Below are 15713 nucleotides of genomic sequence, written 5' to 3'. Positions count from 1 at the left end.
GGCTTAATTCGACCTTCAACTTATGCACTGTTACAAAAGGTTATACATTACGTATCCAGTTTGAGAGGAAATTTCGCTACTGGACACGATTCAATACATGCAAATATATTTTAAAAAATCACATCATAATGTGAATGTGTCAAAACACATTAATTTTGTGAAAAATAGAATCCGCAAGTACATTTTTGTCTTCAGATAATTACGAGAAGTACTCACAGATAAGGAAATTAAAGTGGCCTATTTTGCTTTCGTTCAATCCCAACTTTCATTTGGTATTATAGTCTATGGTGCTGCTTTCAAAACTATTCTTGAGCCATTAATTTTATTGAACAGACAACAATACTAAAAATAATGTTCTTTAAGAGTACAACATATTCTTCAGAATTACTTTTTTCGAGGCAAAACTAATGACTATAAGACATTTGTTTATCAAAGCAATTCTTATTTACTTATACACTAATTTTCATACTCTTTTTGCGTTGACAACTTATACTCATAACACACGATACTCGCATCAAGTCGGCATTACAGTTTCTATATTAAAAAAACATTCAGCGTAACAAATTTGTATTATATTTCTCATGTTTTGTGCCGTAACGTGTGTTTGAGTTACAACTTCGTTTATGTGTTTCAATTACCTAATCTTTACTGGTTTAAAAAACGCGTGAAGGATTGGTTACTATCGTTAGATGGCGAAGAATTATATAGACTTGTTGTCCCTTATTATCGCTGAACTTTTAAGCCTTCCTCACTATTTATTGTTATTCGGTTTGTCCTTCACTATAATTACCATAACTAATATTTCATACGAAAGTGCAGCAAAACTAGATTTATACTCGGTTACGTATCATTATCAATGTGACTTATCAATTGCCTGCGTGGTCACTGTTGTCATTAGCCGGAATAAAAATACATTCTATAACCATTTATTCATCTAAAAAATTACAAAACTACTATTTAAAAAAATTATAATATCATTTGTTCTATTATTAGTTTTGAGTTCCAATATTCACGACCAGAACCTAGCACAGGCCCTAGGCCCACGTAGGCTCTTTCCAGTTAATACTACTCTTCTTTTTTCAAATTTTAATTGAATTAAATAGAATTACTACAAGGTTTATATAATAAGAAATAACAAACTACGTATAAGTTCCATATTGTTACACTCTGATACATGGTTTCAGACATTGTATGTATGTGCATACGTTTGTTGCACTACGTGTATATGTACTCGTATATGTGTTTTATTGTACTATTTTTGGGAAAATAAACTATTTTCATTTCATTTCATATACTTGATTTGGAAAAAAGTATCAAATTTATTCAGTTGTGAGGCAAAATTGAACAAAACTTTCAAAGTGAACGGGTCTTGTGAAACACTCTGATCCGGATCACTCGTTCGCCTAACTGACCCGTTCGAATTGAACGACACATCTCTAATGGCCACTGCCACTGCACTGCACGGCTAACCTCAAAACAACAATGCTTCCTGGATACATCTATGACTACATTAATCCGTTTAATTAATATTTTACGCTTAGACTTCGACACTACTTGTATATGCCTACACACAAAAATATATAGTTATAGAACAGGTAAAGTAGCTGCACTGTAAACAAAACTGTAAGAACGAGATACGATCCACACAGCTGATAAACAGATACAAGAAGGTGCAAGATCCCACTCCCCACCCCAACTCCCCGCCGGAGGGGGGCCCCTCCTGAGCGGTACTGCTCAGAAATTTGCTTCTGCGCAGGTTTCTTTAATAGCGGTTGACCTATAGGTTTATTACTAGGTTAAAAAATATTTAAGTTGCACAAAACTTACCTGCTTATATTCCGAAATAATTGATATGTGACGGTTGCTGTCATTCTCAGCCTTTTGAACTTCTTTCTTCAATATTTCCTTCACCTTAAATAACATTCCAAAACATTTTTATATATAGATAAATTATTATTTCGATTAACTAGCTTAGAATGTGGTTTAAAAATAAAATCCATTCCAGCCTCTGATTAAAACATTACATTTTTCAACTCAAGGAATCATATCCAATAGGTCTAGATATGTTACAAACATACACATGTTACAAAAAAGAGGCCAAATTTCATATTTGACGAATTTAAAACAATTATTTAAAAACAATAAAGCACAAAGTCTTTTGTTTCAATTTGATTGCCTGGATATACTAGAATGATCACAGTAAATGAAGTATTCACAAATATTTTTTCCTATTCAAACAGTTGTGGAAACAGCTAATAATAACAAAATTGTTAAATAGTAGTGTTAAATAACTGTGCAGTGACAATGCCTGGGTTCATTTTCTCGCAGTCTGGACTTTTTGTGTAAAAGTCGGGTGTAAAACATATCTTTTCATAATACAAGTGGCAGTCCATTGCTGCAAAATTAAAGGATTTTAATGCGTGTTTATGTATTACATTTTTTAACCTGCGGAACAGGGTAGAGTTCAATCCACAAAATGTTGTGTTTATTTTATAACAAAGTAATGATGGCAAATGTCCGAAATACTATATAAGAACAATTTATTAAACAGTTCAGATCCTCAAAAAAGTCTTGTATGTTTTACAATTCACTGGAAAAAGTTATTTGCCATCAAAAAGACTAATAAGATTTTTATGCACAATTAAATTTCGGATTTATTTAAAAAATTATGTACTATTCACATATAAGAACAATAGAAACATCGTACCATTTACTTCTCTATTTTTTTATCTGAATGAAACACTCATCAATACGTTCCTGTACAGAGATACTATGTACAGACTTGTTAAATAAATCAATGGTCACTGTACAGCTTCCATTCGAAGTTGTAGTCACATACTTAGTTATGGATTATTAGTTGAGAATAGAATTCTGAGAATACGTGTAGTAATTACTACTAAGGTAAAATGCCAACAAATAATGTCCATATAAACAAGCCATGCTACGCTGTTTACTGATGCTGCCATAACTGCTGTCATCTGTTAGCAACCTGATGAATACTGTCTATTTTTAGAAACCAAAACAATATTTAGAAAGAAAATAAATATAGCAATCAGTCTTCTAATATTATATAATGATTTGGATGGAATAGTTAACCCTTTCTGCACGAATCACAGGCACTGCACGGCTGGCGTACTAACGTCTCATTTTACTGATGTAAGAGATTAGTTTGGTGGGTTCTACTAGCTCTGCATTGTGCTGCTACCCTTAGGAATAGTTTGAACAATAGTGCAGCCATTTTTTTATAGTGAATTTACTGGTTTGTTGACGAGCAACACGAGTTCCAGCTGAGTGAATTGTCTGCTGATGTAAACAAACTTGTCGATTCACTGTGAATCAGATTCTTTGTTCTTTATTGTTGTTTTCATTGTAATACAAGTTTGTTTTAGTTTTTCATCTGTTGGAAATATGAGTGTAAATTGCAATAAATTTTATTTTTTAGTTTATTTGAATATAAATAATAGTACAAAACAAAAGAAATGATACACATATTCAATTTAAAAAAATGATTTCAAATCACTTTCACTTTAAACTATCGATTTTAGATTAAAAGAACGACAAAATATTTGTTTTAAGTATTAAAATAGAAAGTAAAACAAAATAATGGTTAAGTATTATAATGGTGTAACAAAAACCATTGTTTTATACCTTCTTTTACTCTACATTTAGGGACTAATAATACAAAATCATGCACTACCCTATTTAAAAATAAGTGTGAGTAATATAAAACTTATTTAATTGAACATTTAAATACAAAAAAACTGCATGGAGAAATTAGCACTTTTTAATTAATCCCAAAATGGTTAAAGTTTTTGCCACAAGAGGACACATCTGAAGATCTTAAGACACAGCATGCTATATGAACATCAACACATTGCATACTAAGCTCAGAAGGAATTAAGGTAGTACAATCAATTTTTGGATTGAAAATATTTTTTTGTTCAATGTATGGCCATTAAGAAATAGGAAATTTAAACACTTTGTAATCAGGCTCTAATGACTAAGGTTAACATTTAAAATTTACATGAGCTAAGCATTATTGAGTGACGTGTTCATCATTTATAAAAAAATACTTTAACTAACAAAAATATTTAAAACACAATATTTTTTAATTATATTTTTATAAAAAAATTGTCTTTAGTTAAAGTCAGAAATGAAGAAAAACGATTACTCACTGAGGCAATAGCTCATTTACATACTGTAACAATTTCACATTTTTATCTTCAGACAGTTTTATTTGGGCTGGATTACAGAACTCCATAAATTTCCTATTCTAACTGGAAACTGACCAGACAAGAATTCATGCTTCACCCTTGGTTGTTCTCTTAGCTTATGATCCAGCTGTATGAATATCTCTCATTTCCTCACCTTTGACAATTCTTCTTCCAGCCGTTTCTTCTCATCCTCAGTTCGCTGCAGATTGGTTTTGAGCCTCTCGACCTCATTGTCATACTGGTCATCTTTATCTTGGTGAGCTGAAATACAACAACACATAGAAACATAAAGAACATAAAGACAATCAAACAACAAGTATTAATTTAGTCTATCACATTCAGATGTTTATAGACAGACTGATGAAGTTATAAGGGCAGAACATCTAAAACTCGCTTAAGAGACCATTTCAGTCAGTTCAACCCTTCGAAAATCATAAGATAATCTAAATTCCCCAAACGTCTAAAAAATTTTTATACACGCATCATAGAAAATTTAGAAATAACGATCATGTCCACAAAAGACAAGGAGTAAACATATTAGAGGAAATCGAAATATACTAGTTAATGTACTAGTGAAAACAATATTTTGAACGAAACCATGATCTTCAGAGACCATCAACAATGGAAATAACACCAAAGCGGTCAACATGAGTGAGAGATAACTGAAAGGATTATACAGCTTTGACCTTGAACGTAAATCATATAAACCAACCAATCCATGAACAATACTCGACTTGGATATACTTCCATTATACTTTAAGCCATACTTTATTACTTAATTTGATGATAACATTTAAATTTATTGTGTTTATTACAGTGTTTATATGTGTAAGCCTACATTGATTTTTTAGTGTGGGCTTAACAATGACGTAATCATGCAAAATACATTACGCAAATATATTTTTAAGTGATAGATTCAAGACGTAAGAAGAAAAATATAAGATTAATATCAGCAATCCCAGAACAAGACTAAGGTAGATGTATTACACACAGACACGTCTTATATCCTGTGACAAGCATGTAACAGAACAAAACAATCTTCTGCGTCACAGGTTGCAGACCCTAAAACAGCAATGATGGAGGCTACAACCACATCTTACTCTGTGTACTTAGTCTCTTTACAGCGAGTAAGCTTCATGATGTATGGGTATACCTCTCTTAACTTAAATGGTTATTATACTTTTAGAAATCATGTGCAGAAGATCCTAGTATGTGTAATGCACTCAGCTCTGGTAAATTAAGGTTTCTGCTTTTTATTTTCATTGTTATCTTATTTTAAATATTTTATTATCTAAATTATTTTAAAGTCACCTAGCCAATTAAAAATTTAGCACAGCATCTCTATTTCTATATTAAACCACTGTATTGATAAATTATATACTAATATTACTATAAAATATTAATGTCTAGAGGTATTTACGATTCCTAGACATGTAGAATATAAATGTCATATTACATTGTAATTAAATAAATAGTCTAATAAACAAATATCTAAGTAAAACCTACAATATATGTACTAATATGGTGCTGGACTATCAGAATAGGGAATAATCTGGACATCGGAGATTAAATTTAGAACCAATACAAAAATAGCACAGAAGAGTCATTAACACCTTTAGGGCGATGGCTTATTTCCAGACTTTTATTATTTGCTGTTGAATTTTGGCCTTAAGTGTTTTAAAAGCAACTACTGAAATCTTAGGAACTTCTCAACCAAGTTACAAAGAATTTTTTTACAAATATTGGTGTTATCACTCACACTTGCAATAATAAACTATTTCACTTTGACTTCTGCAGCCCAAAACTTAAGGTATTCAATGATATGGAAGTGATCCTAGAGATGGTAATATCTTCCATTGGCCATAAACTATCCTAGGAATGTTTGAAAGGGTTATATTTGATGATCCTCTCATACTAATGAATAGTGCGTGCAAGCACAAGGGTAGTACCTATATGTGGAAGTTCATTCCGGTCATGTTAGCACCTTTATTTATTAATAAGAAAATATTTATTTCCTGTAAGGAAACATTTTCCAAGTGGACCAGGTAGATTTAAGATTTGTCTCAACAACAATTTCATTTAATATTTCATTAGTAAAAACAAAAATGATAAAGTCTGAAATACCCAGGTTTATTTCAATTAGGTTCTTTATACCTATCTATTAAATTATAAGGAAAATGTGGAAAGTCCATCGTAAACTGCCCAACAGTTGTGAAATCCATCTTCACCATTACCATTATTTAAGGTTGGGCCTACTGAGCTTTCATCGCTTTCACTACCTGACAAATTTTCCAATGTTGGCAGAACGATTTCACCATCATGTTCATTTCCTCAATTACTTGATTTGTCACTGTTCTCTAACTCGGCAATAACTTCGGAATCAGATAGAAATGTACTGCCCGGTAACGACATATTCCCTTGAGGAGAACACTAAGTGAGGTTAACACATTGAATAATAAAAAGAAAAACAACAGCAGGTAACAATATTGTTTTTGTTCAGCAGTTAGTATTAGGTCCTGAGATTGCCATACAATTATAGCAACAGTTGAAAAAGACATCACAGACCGGCTGCAAATGGAAGAAAACTGATGCCATGGTGATGTCGTATGAGGTCCAACATATGTAAAGGTTAAAGATTATCTATCAATAAAAATGTCACATGTTTAAATCTCATGTACTTTTAATCAGTATTTTTACTAATTCTTATTTTCTTGTTGCCGTCATGGTTACTCATAAGACAAATGTAAAACTTGTATTTGCTAAAACCCAGAAAAGTATTGTGGCACCATTATCAAACTCATTGTTTTATGTATATAAATGAAGCTTCATGCAAAGTTTAAAGTCTGTAGGAAAGTTGATTTTCTAGATATTGTGCACACAGACTGACAAATAGACAGACTGATAAACAGACAGAATGAAATATTTCTAGCTCCTAAAGTGAAAGACTTCGCTAACTTGTAAATACATTACTGTTCAAAATTTCGATACTGAGTAAATTCTTATATTTGAAGCCATTATACAGTAGGGTGGGCTGAAAAAACTAAATTTTCGAGTATCGAGTTCTAATAGGGCTCAAAAGTTGCGTATTCTTGAGCTGATTAAGAGAAAAAATAATTTTAAAAATATTATTTAAAATCTTTAGTTCGCGCAACGAGCTTAAAGTTTTGTAAAAGTGTACTTTTTTGCTATTTTCAAACAAAATTTTAAACCGTCTTATGATAATTTTTTTTTTATTGTACTACCGTATATATATTACGTTTATAAGTCCATAACGTCAATAAAAATATTTAGATACATATAAGGTTCTCAAGAAATATCGTAATTATTAGAAAATTGTACGAAAATAACAATTTTTCTTCAAAGAGTAAAACATCACAGATTTGCAGCTCTTCGCCCATTTCACCAATGTTTTGGTGGAATGACCCAGAACTCACCACGGGGAGGTGGCTGCAACTCGAGTTCCACCCACACCCTACCCAACCATCCAACCAAATAGGGTGTGTTTGAATGTATTTACATTATTTACATGTTCTACGCTTCCCTAAGTTTACATACCTTAGAATGACGTCGAAGGTTTAAACTCTGATTTATGTTCTAATTTTGGCATGACAGACCTTGATAACAATGTGGTTCTGATAAATCCATCTCTGTTATCTTGACCACACACTTTGTCCGACGCTTCTGTCACTAACTTAACACACCTTTCCACGGCTTGTGTGTGGCAAGGAAAGTTCATGAACTCTGGTAAAGTTTGGTTCCTCAAATAGGTTGATATTGTTTCCGTTGTTAATTTCCTCATCATAGGAGGAGGAGAAACTTTGCATTTAGACCAATCAGATGAGCTCACTGTAGTCCTTAGCTTCAAACTTAAGAGTGGGTGTATGAGATATTCTTACAGCCGATTTGCTGTTATTTTCCACACTTCTTGCCTTCAAAACTCTTCTGAAACCTAACTCTCTTATATCTAGTCTTTCGTCAGTTATCATTGTTAACAGCATGTTTTCTGGGTGACAGAAAAAAGGAGTTTCTTTCAATCACATGATCAATAACTTTTTTTATTTCAGCTGACAAATCTCTGGTAGTCGGACAAAGTGTGTGGTCAAGATATCAGAGACGGATTTATCAGAACCACATTGTTATCAAGGTCTGTCATGCCAAAATTTGAACATTAATCAGAGTTTAAACCTTCGACGTCATTCTAAGGTATGTAAACTTAGGGAAGCGTAGAACATGAAAATAATGTAAAATACATTTCAAACACACCCTATTTGGTTAGATGGTTGGGTAGGGTGTGGGTAGAACTCGAGTTGCAGCCACCTCCCCGTGGTGAGTTCTGGGTCATTCCACCAAAACATTGGTGAAATGGGCGAAGAGCTGCAAATCTGTGATGTTTTACTCTTTGAAGAAAAATTGTTATTTTTGTACAATTTTCTAATAATTACGATATTTCTTGAGAACCTTATATGTTTGTTTAAAGTATCTAAATATTTTTATTGCCGTTATGGACTTATAAACGTAATATATATACGGTAGTACAATAAAAAAAAATTATCATAAGACGGTTAAAAAATATTTGTTTGAAAATAGCAAAAAAGTACACTTTTACAAAACTTTAAGCTCGTTGCGCGAACTAAAGATTGTAAATAATATTTTTTTAATTATTTTTCTCTTAATCAGCTCAAGAATACGCAACTTTTGAGCCCTATTAGAACTCGATACTCGAAAATTTAGTTTTTTCAGCCCACCCTATTATACAGTAATGTTCATGTATTGAAGATTTGTACAAGATGTAACACACAACCAACCAAAATATTCCAAGATCAACATAGATAAAAAAGTTTATAAAAATTAGTCAATGTATAACATTTGTCTTTTAGTATTAGGGTCTAAGTATTTCAATGTAAAGAATGAGACAAAATCAACAACATATTACTTTTGGAAACACAATGTTCACATAAACCATGCTATATTTCTTACAACCACACACAGGTCAAACTGACGTAAAGAGATTTTGACAACTTAAGATGAATTAAGAGATTTAGTGAGCAAAAATGTATCATCAGAGGTTTAACACAATAAGTAACTTGACAGGAAAAATCCTAAAACAAGGAAACTACTCTATTTTCTTAATTTTGCTAAACAAGTGTGTTTCATAACATACAGCTGAAAATCAGCCAATCTTTGATGTGACCATATGTAACTTTAGCCTCCTGTTTATCTGAAAATACAATGCCATATTTTGACTAATAAAAAATTGACTAAAACTTAAGGGGTGTCAGGTGACTAAAAATTAAAAAAAAAAATCATTTTCCAGATTATTTTTTTTTAATATTCCTGAATTATTAATGTGTATTTTACTGAAAACTTCATTCATTTATGACCATTACTTTTTTAGTTATAAATTTTTGAAGTTGCGCTTGCTCAACAAGTTTCGCATGTTCACTCAACTCCCAGCAGTATCACTTGTTATAGTACAGTTGTATTCTTAGTTGCTATAGTTACTTGATTTATCATTTGGTTGCCTTTGCCTGTAATATTCCCAGCTGTTTTCATTTGACATTTGTTCACTGAAGTGTGTCTGTTGCATTTCATATTGTGATTTGCTTACCAACAAGCATTGAATTATTTTTACAGTTCTTTTAGTTCAAAAATGCCTAGAGCAGTCTGTTAAGTATTCAAGAAGCGTAAAATGGTGTTTATTGGTACACCAAAATGTCGTGTAGTTAGACTAGAAGAAGTGGAGGACAGTATAAACAACTCTCCTTGTGAAGTTAGTCGTAGGCCCAGCATACCTAATTGTGAACCTAGTATTTCTGCCCTACGTGTTTTTTGCGTTTTCCGGAAGTTAACATTTTTAAGCTTTAATGAACCTTTTCTCAGGAACCACATGAGATATCTGAATGATTTTTCAAAATTTTGTTTAGCTCATTCTTCTCTTAATTAAAAAACTAATTTACATAAGATTAAAAAGTCAATTTAAAAAAATCATAAAAATACCAATATTAACTTACACAGTAAACCATCCATATAAATTAAAATATTCCTCTAAAATATAGAGAAAGGAGTAGGTTTTAATTTAAAACAAAAATTAGAATTATGGTATTTGTACTTATTTCTAAAAGGTACATCAAATACAGTCAATTTAACATTGTAAGGATAGGGACAGCTGACTCCCCTTAAGTGATATTTTAGTTAAAACGATAAATTAACCAAATTTCAACCAAAACTTTCATTTCAGCTACCCTAAAGATTTTGCTAGTCCATCAAATAATGCCACCAAAATATTTAAATCTTTGATTATAATTAAATGGCAAGTTATTTTAATAATATCTATACAGATGATCAAAATTTCAACTATCTACCTATCTTAATAATATTATCAGACAGAGTATTATGGCCAGTTTAATGGCTGGTTAAAATAAAAAAAATGTATTCAATAGAAGTTTATGTAGAAAGTGATATATTAGTTTTAAGTGTAATAACTCAAATGGTGTTGTTACACATATTAGTGATTATATTTTATATCTGACAACAGTCCAATTATGAATGTATGATATAATAAGACGAAATAAACAAGTAAATAAATACGTACAAATTAATAAACAAAATATAATTTTACAGAATAAGTAAATATTTTAATTTGTCCAGGAGTAGAATAAAACGGTAGAAATGCACATGTAGAAATGTTTCTTTAATTTAAAATCATCTTTAACCCTCGAGCTGGCAGTTGAAATATCCTCAAGTGGCAGGCCATTTTGAGGTGTTTTGCAGTAGTATCGGTTTTTTATTTTTTTTAAATATAATTTGATTATAAACCTATATGTATTATATATCATTGTTTTCACAAGAAAATTTACTTTTTATTTATGAAAATAAAAACCCCAATATATAAGAAATTTATCACTTTTTTACTAAGTTTGTTTTCAAAAAATAAAAAAAGGTATGTAAAAGTGGTGGGGGTGCATCTATAAAAGACATATTGTGTGAAAAAAAATATTTCCAAAATACCCAAAATGTTGAAATTTTTTTATAGTTTTAGAAAATGTATAGTTTACTACATTTTTTTTTATTAAAACAATTATGACATACTCTAAACTGAAGAAAGTACAATACGGCTAAATTCGTTGCTATGGATACGAATGTGTTATAAAATTCATCAAAACCTTAATTATTACTCAAAAAATTCATAAAATACATTAAAAGTAAGCCTATAAAAATAAATAAAGAAGCTTTATATCATGATCATCGCATATGAAAACTATCCTAAAGCTAACTAAAACTATCACAACACTGCACATAGCCTAGAATACAAAAGCTCACTAATATATATTTTCACATATATTTCTTCATAAAATCACAAAATAAACTGATAAAACACAATCTACGAGAATTTATACGCATAAATAAACACACTTATTACATAAAAACACTTATTTCATGTAATAAACTTACGTTTTAGATGGACAAGAATAACGCGACTGGGTAACAATACAACAACAATGGCCGACTGTTTACAAACAACTCTCGTTTTCAATATGTCATACTTAAATGATGGCATACAAAACAAAACAAAATACATCAATCAAATCAGCAACTATTTCTGATTCCAGTGGTATATGAATCATTGCAGTTTAGTTTGTGTATTGATTATAACAGATGTCAAACGGGCACGAGTCAAATCGACTGATTTTCAGGCGACTGTCATTACAGAAACATTAATATCGACTGATAATCAGGCGACTGCCAGTTGTAGAGTTAATTTTTATTTAAGAAAAGTATTGTCAGCTGTTAATTTTGTGAAGTTAAGTTTATGAGTAGTTCACTCATTACACAGATGCATTTATTTTTATAGACGAAATGAAACACTAATGACCAAGGAACAAAATATAAACTATTATATCTTTAATAAAGTTAGAAATGCTTGGACAGAACATTGATGCTAACAATAGTAGGTGGTACACTCACAGTAGCCCTGACAACAAAGACAGGTGTATGTATCCATGTGTGACCGGCTGGTGGTTCTCAACTAATGACAGTTAGCAGTCACACCCCACTAACACTGGTCTCCCTACACCTGCTGTCAGCTGACCACTGTTGTTGTTTGTTACATTCTAAGTCTGACCTATCACTTTATAATGGCTTTGTGATTTGAACTGATTTCTAACATTGATAGTAAATACACACATTAAAATGAGCAAAACATTACAAATATATTTTACCATAACGAAATGTACTATCCCATATTGTAATACTTGCTAGTTTTTACAAAACCAAGTAAAATAATTAACATTAATGAATAATTCATATTTGTTACTTCAACCAAGAATCTCTGCAAAACAGCAGTTTGTAGTAAACATTGTAACACAAAATATAGTGTGGAATTTTACGACCAAAAATGATTGAAAACACATTTACAATTATAAAATCATTGTAATACGTCTATACCTATATCACAGGATAAGGCCAAATAACGTAATTAAGTAAACTTAAGGACTTACTTTTTCACTGTCTGGTCATATTTAAAAAATAACAAAGCCTACAGGGCTTGAATTTTGAATGGTGTATTTCCTCATGTTCTAGATATACAATGAAGCGAGAGTTTAAAAAATTTATCTTCAAAGTGTCCAAATTTTGTTTTTCTTAGTGATAGCTCAAAAAATGTATTTTAAAGGTGATTTGAAGAGAGGTTTTATATTTCTAAGCACTTATCTTGAAAAACCAAATGGTCTTATAAAGCTCTTCAGAGTACTGTAGATCCATTCATACTGTACAATTAGGCAGAGGTTTACTTCCTTTGCATGGTTAAAACATATGTTTTAATAAATGACAATTGAGATTGTCCATTTCTCTCACAAACATATGAAACTGTTTTAATGTTGTTGTTTTCTTTAATTAGCTTGCTAATTTATCTTTTAAGACATAAAAATATACAGTATGCCATGTATAATTCCAAACAAAGGTTGAATAAAACTTTAATAATAGTGATGTTATCACTTGGTATTAGAATGGTGACTTATTAACAAAATAATTTGCTGTGGACAAGTGTGCTGTCTGTTTTCTGCATGAAGGCTCTGTTAGTAAAAGAAAACTAGCAGACTAGCAGACAGTGTTTGTGCTTTCTTCTTATCACTTACGTTTTAACCCTGACTTATCTCTAAGCAATAATTTGACTATAAACATTAACCACTGTTTATGTTTACTGTTTTGTCAGGTGAAAGATCAACAGATAATGCAAACTGAGAGACCTGTTACTATCTGATTCTACAAATTACTTGAGTCAAAATTCATTAAAAAATACTTATATATTACTTGATTAAGCAGTTTTATAAGAGTTAGAAATCTATTTAAATGGAATGGGAATCCATTTGATTTCCAGGGGTTTTAAATAAACCTATTTTATACTTATACAGAGCAGTTTTTGTAAGAAATTTAAAAAAGAATTGTATATCAATAATGAGCTAGTTTTTGACAATATATTAAAAAAAATCACAGACAAAAAATAATTCACAACGCATTAACATTTAATGGTAAATATTAAGAATTAAGACCGACAAGAATTTTGTACTTAACAATGAATTAAGACTTACAATTTTCAAAGAAGAATGAATAATAAATTATGAGAGAGGAACTACCCCAGGATAGAATTGAAAAACTAGGCCTTATCATGAAAGCTTTCAAATTTTGTGTTGAACAGTAAAAAGTCTTAAATGTATTATCTTGATAATAAAAAGTTTGTTAAAAACTTAAATATATATTTTAAAATAGTCTGCCCTAAAAATAGCCAGTTAAAATTTGGAGTCATTCACTGATAATGTTTATAATTTCTCATCTTTGCCATGGCTAACCACAAGATAATCATAATAGTCAAGTAATTATTCAAACATCATACAAGAAATTTTCACATAAGGGTTTCAAAAGAATAGGCAATGGTTTGTCACTTCTGGGCTTCACATCATTAATTACAAAAACTGTAATATTAACAACTAAAAATTGTTACGAAGCATTCCACAGAAATTCACATTACTTAAAAAAATTCCCATCAGGTTTTTATATAATTACAATAGAAACTACTGAGACAAATAGTATATATTTTGCACCAATATATATTTACGTTACTTCTAGATCAATAGTCTCAAACTATGCCCTGCGGGATAAGTATGGTATGTGGCTAAGAGGGTTTCAACAGGCCTGTGGCCAGTCAGCAAAATATAATTTCCATTAGTAGTGAATTGATGGTGAATTATAGTACTGTGAGTGAGAGATTCCCGCAATCTAGGCTTAGTAGTTAACCGTTAGATAGCACTTATCTTTTAAATCGTTTTTCTAATAGTATTTCTTATAATATATGTTAATATAATATTAAAATATATTTTTCTTAAATATTGGCCACAGCTAAAAGTTCAATCCATGTAAACAAGCCTTTTTGAGATTTAATAATTGAGAGATTTAATAATCATTGAGAAATTATTTCTCATGCTAAAAAAAGAGCGTTCAGATGACTTGGCTTTGGAAGCTTGCATTTTCTGTAGATCTTGTTACTCTTATCTTGGACTTGAAACTTCAAAGTGAAAAATCATTTTTAGGTGATTTGTTCCAATATATGAAAGTTTTTTAAGAACAGAAACTCCTTTCCTTCAAAATCAGTTTGGAAGACAATTTGTGAAAAGTTACTTTTAAACTAGCAAGTCATTTCCTAATGAATATCCTCTGCCTTTCCAATCACATTATGCAGTTGATACCATTGATACCAAGAGAAAATTTTCTAACTCATTTTGCTGACTTTTGTTAGGAAAACACAAATTAATCGGTTATGAGAAATACAATTTTAGTTGCTTTAGTTTAGTTAGTTGTAATCCGTGTTTTCTTCCTTTTTAGTCAGAGGTATTACTTTTTGGCTTTCATTTGATTAAATCTAAACAATATGTTTTATTATTTTTTATTGCTATTTCAGTTATGGGCAAAGTCTATTTATTTCTGTTAAATTTTCTACTTGAAATTATTGATTATGTAATAGAAATGCCTCCATTTTATCACATATATTTGTGATACCTTATTGCTCTTTTTCAGAGATGGCTTGGAAAAGTTATGTATTTTTTGAAAATATGTTTTTCCAATCTCTCACATCTTTATGTATGTGAGGGGACAAACTGTAGGGCGACCCCAAAGACAGTCATATCTAAAAATATTGTATAGCTTGACTTCAAATAATCTAAGTAAGGGTTAGAGAAAAATAAATCTTTTATATATAAAACTAAGAGATTTTAATAAATTAGTGAAATAATTTTGAAAATAGTTGTTTGACGACAATATGGGTCTCTTACCTTTTAGCTCCAAAAACTCTTGCTCGTACTTTTTCAGTCTCTTGATCTTTATGTTGCAAGCCATTTTCATCAGTTGTCTGGCTGTGTCCTCGTTGAGACACCTCTTTGGCAATGTTACCCGAAAATATTTCAAAATGCTTTCAAAATCTAGTTGCATTAAGTCCTTTTTATACATCTG

General features: G+C 30.7%; 1 protein-coding gene across 6 annotated transcripts in view; it reads right to left on the bottom strand.

Annotated features, from left to right (window-relative positions):
• Positions 1-15713, bottom strand: part of LOC124360241 (rab GTPase-activating protein 1-like) — an 84030-nt gene that overhangs the window by 11080 nt on the left and 57237 nt on the right. For all 6 annotated transcript variants that reach the window (XM_046813680.1, XM_046813682.1, XM_046813677.1 and 3 more), the window contains 3 exons: positions 15536-15710; positions 4369-4475; positions 1828-1911 (listed from right to left, as the gene is read on the bottom strand). In XM_046813680.1, coding sequence (XP_046669636.1) covers positions 1828-1911; positions 4369-4475; positions 15536-15710 — 366 coding nt within the window. The remainder of the gene's footprint in view (positions 1-1827; positions 1912-4368; positions 4476-15535; positions 15711-15713) is intronic.

The sequence above is a fragment of the Homalodisca vitripennis genome, chromosome 4, assembly GCF_021130785.1.
Source record: "Homalodisca vitripennis isolate AUS2020 chromosome 4, UT_GWSS_2.1, whole genome shotgun sequence".
Classification (NCBI taxonomy): domain Eukaryota; kingdom Metazoa; phylum Arthropoda; class Insecta; order Hemiptera; family Cicadellidae; genus Homalodisca; species Homalodisca vitripennis.
The sequence above is the reverse complement of the archived record's forward strand: the minus strand, read 5'-3'. Positions and strand labels throughout refer to the sequence as shown.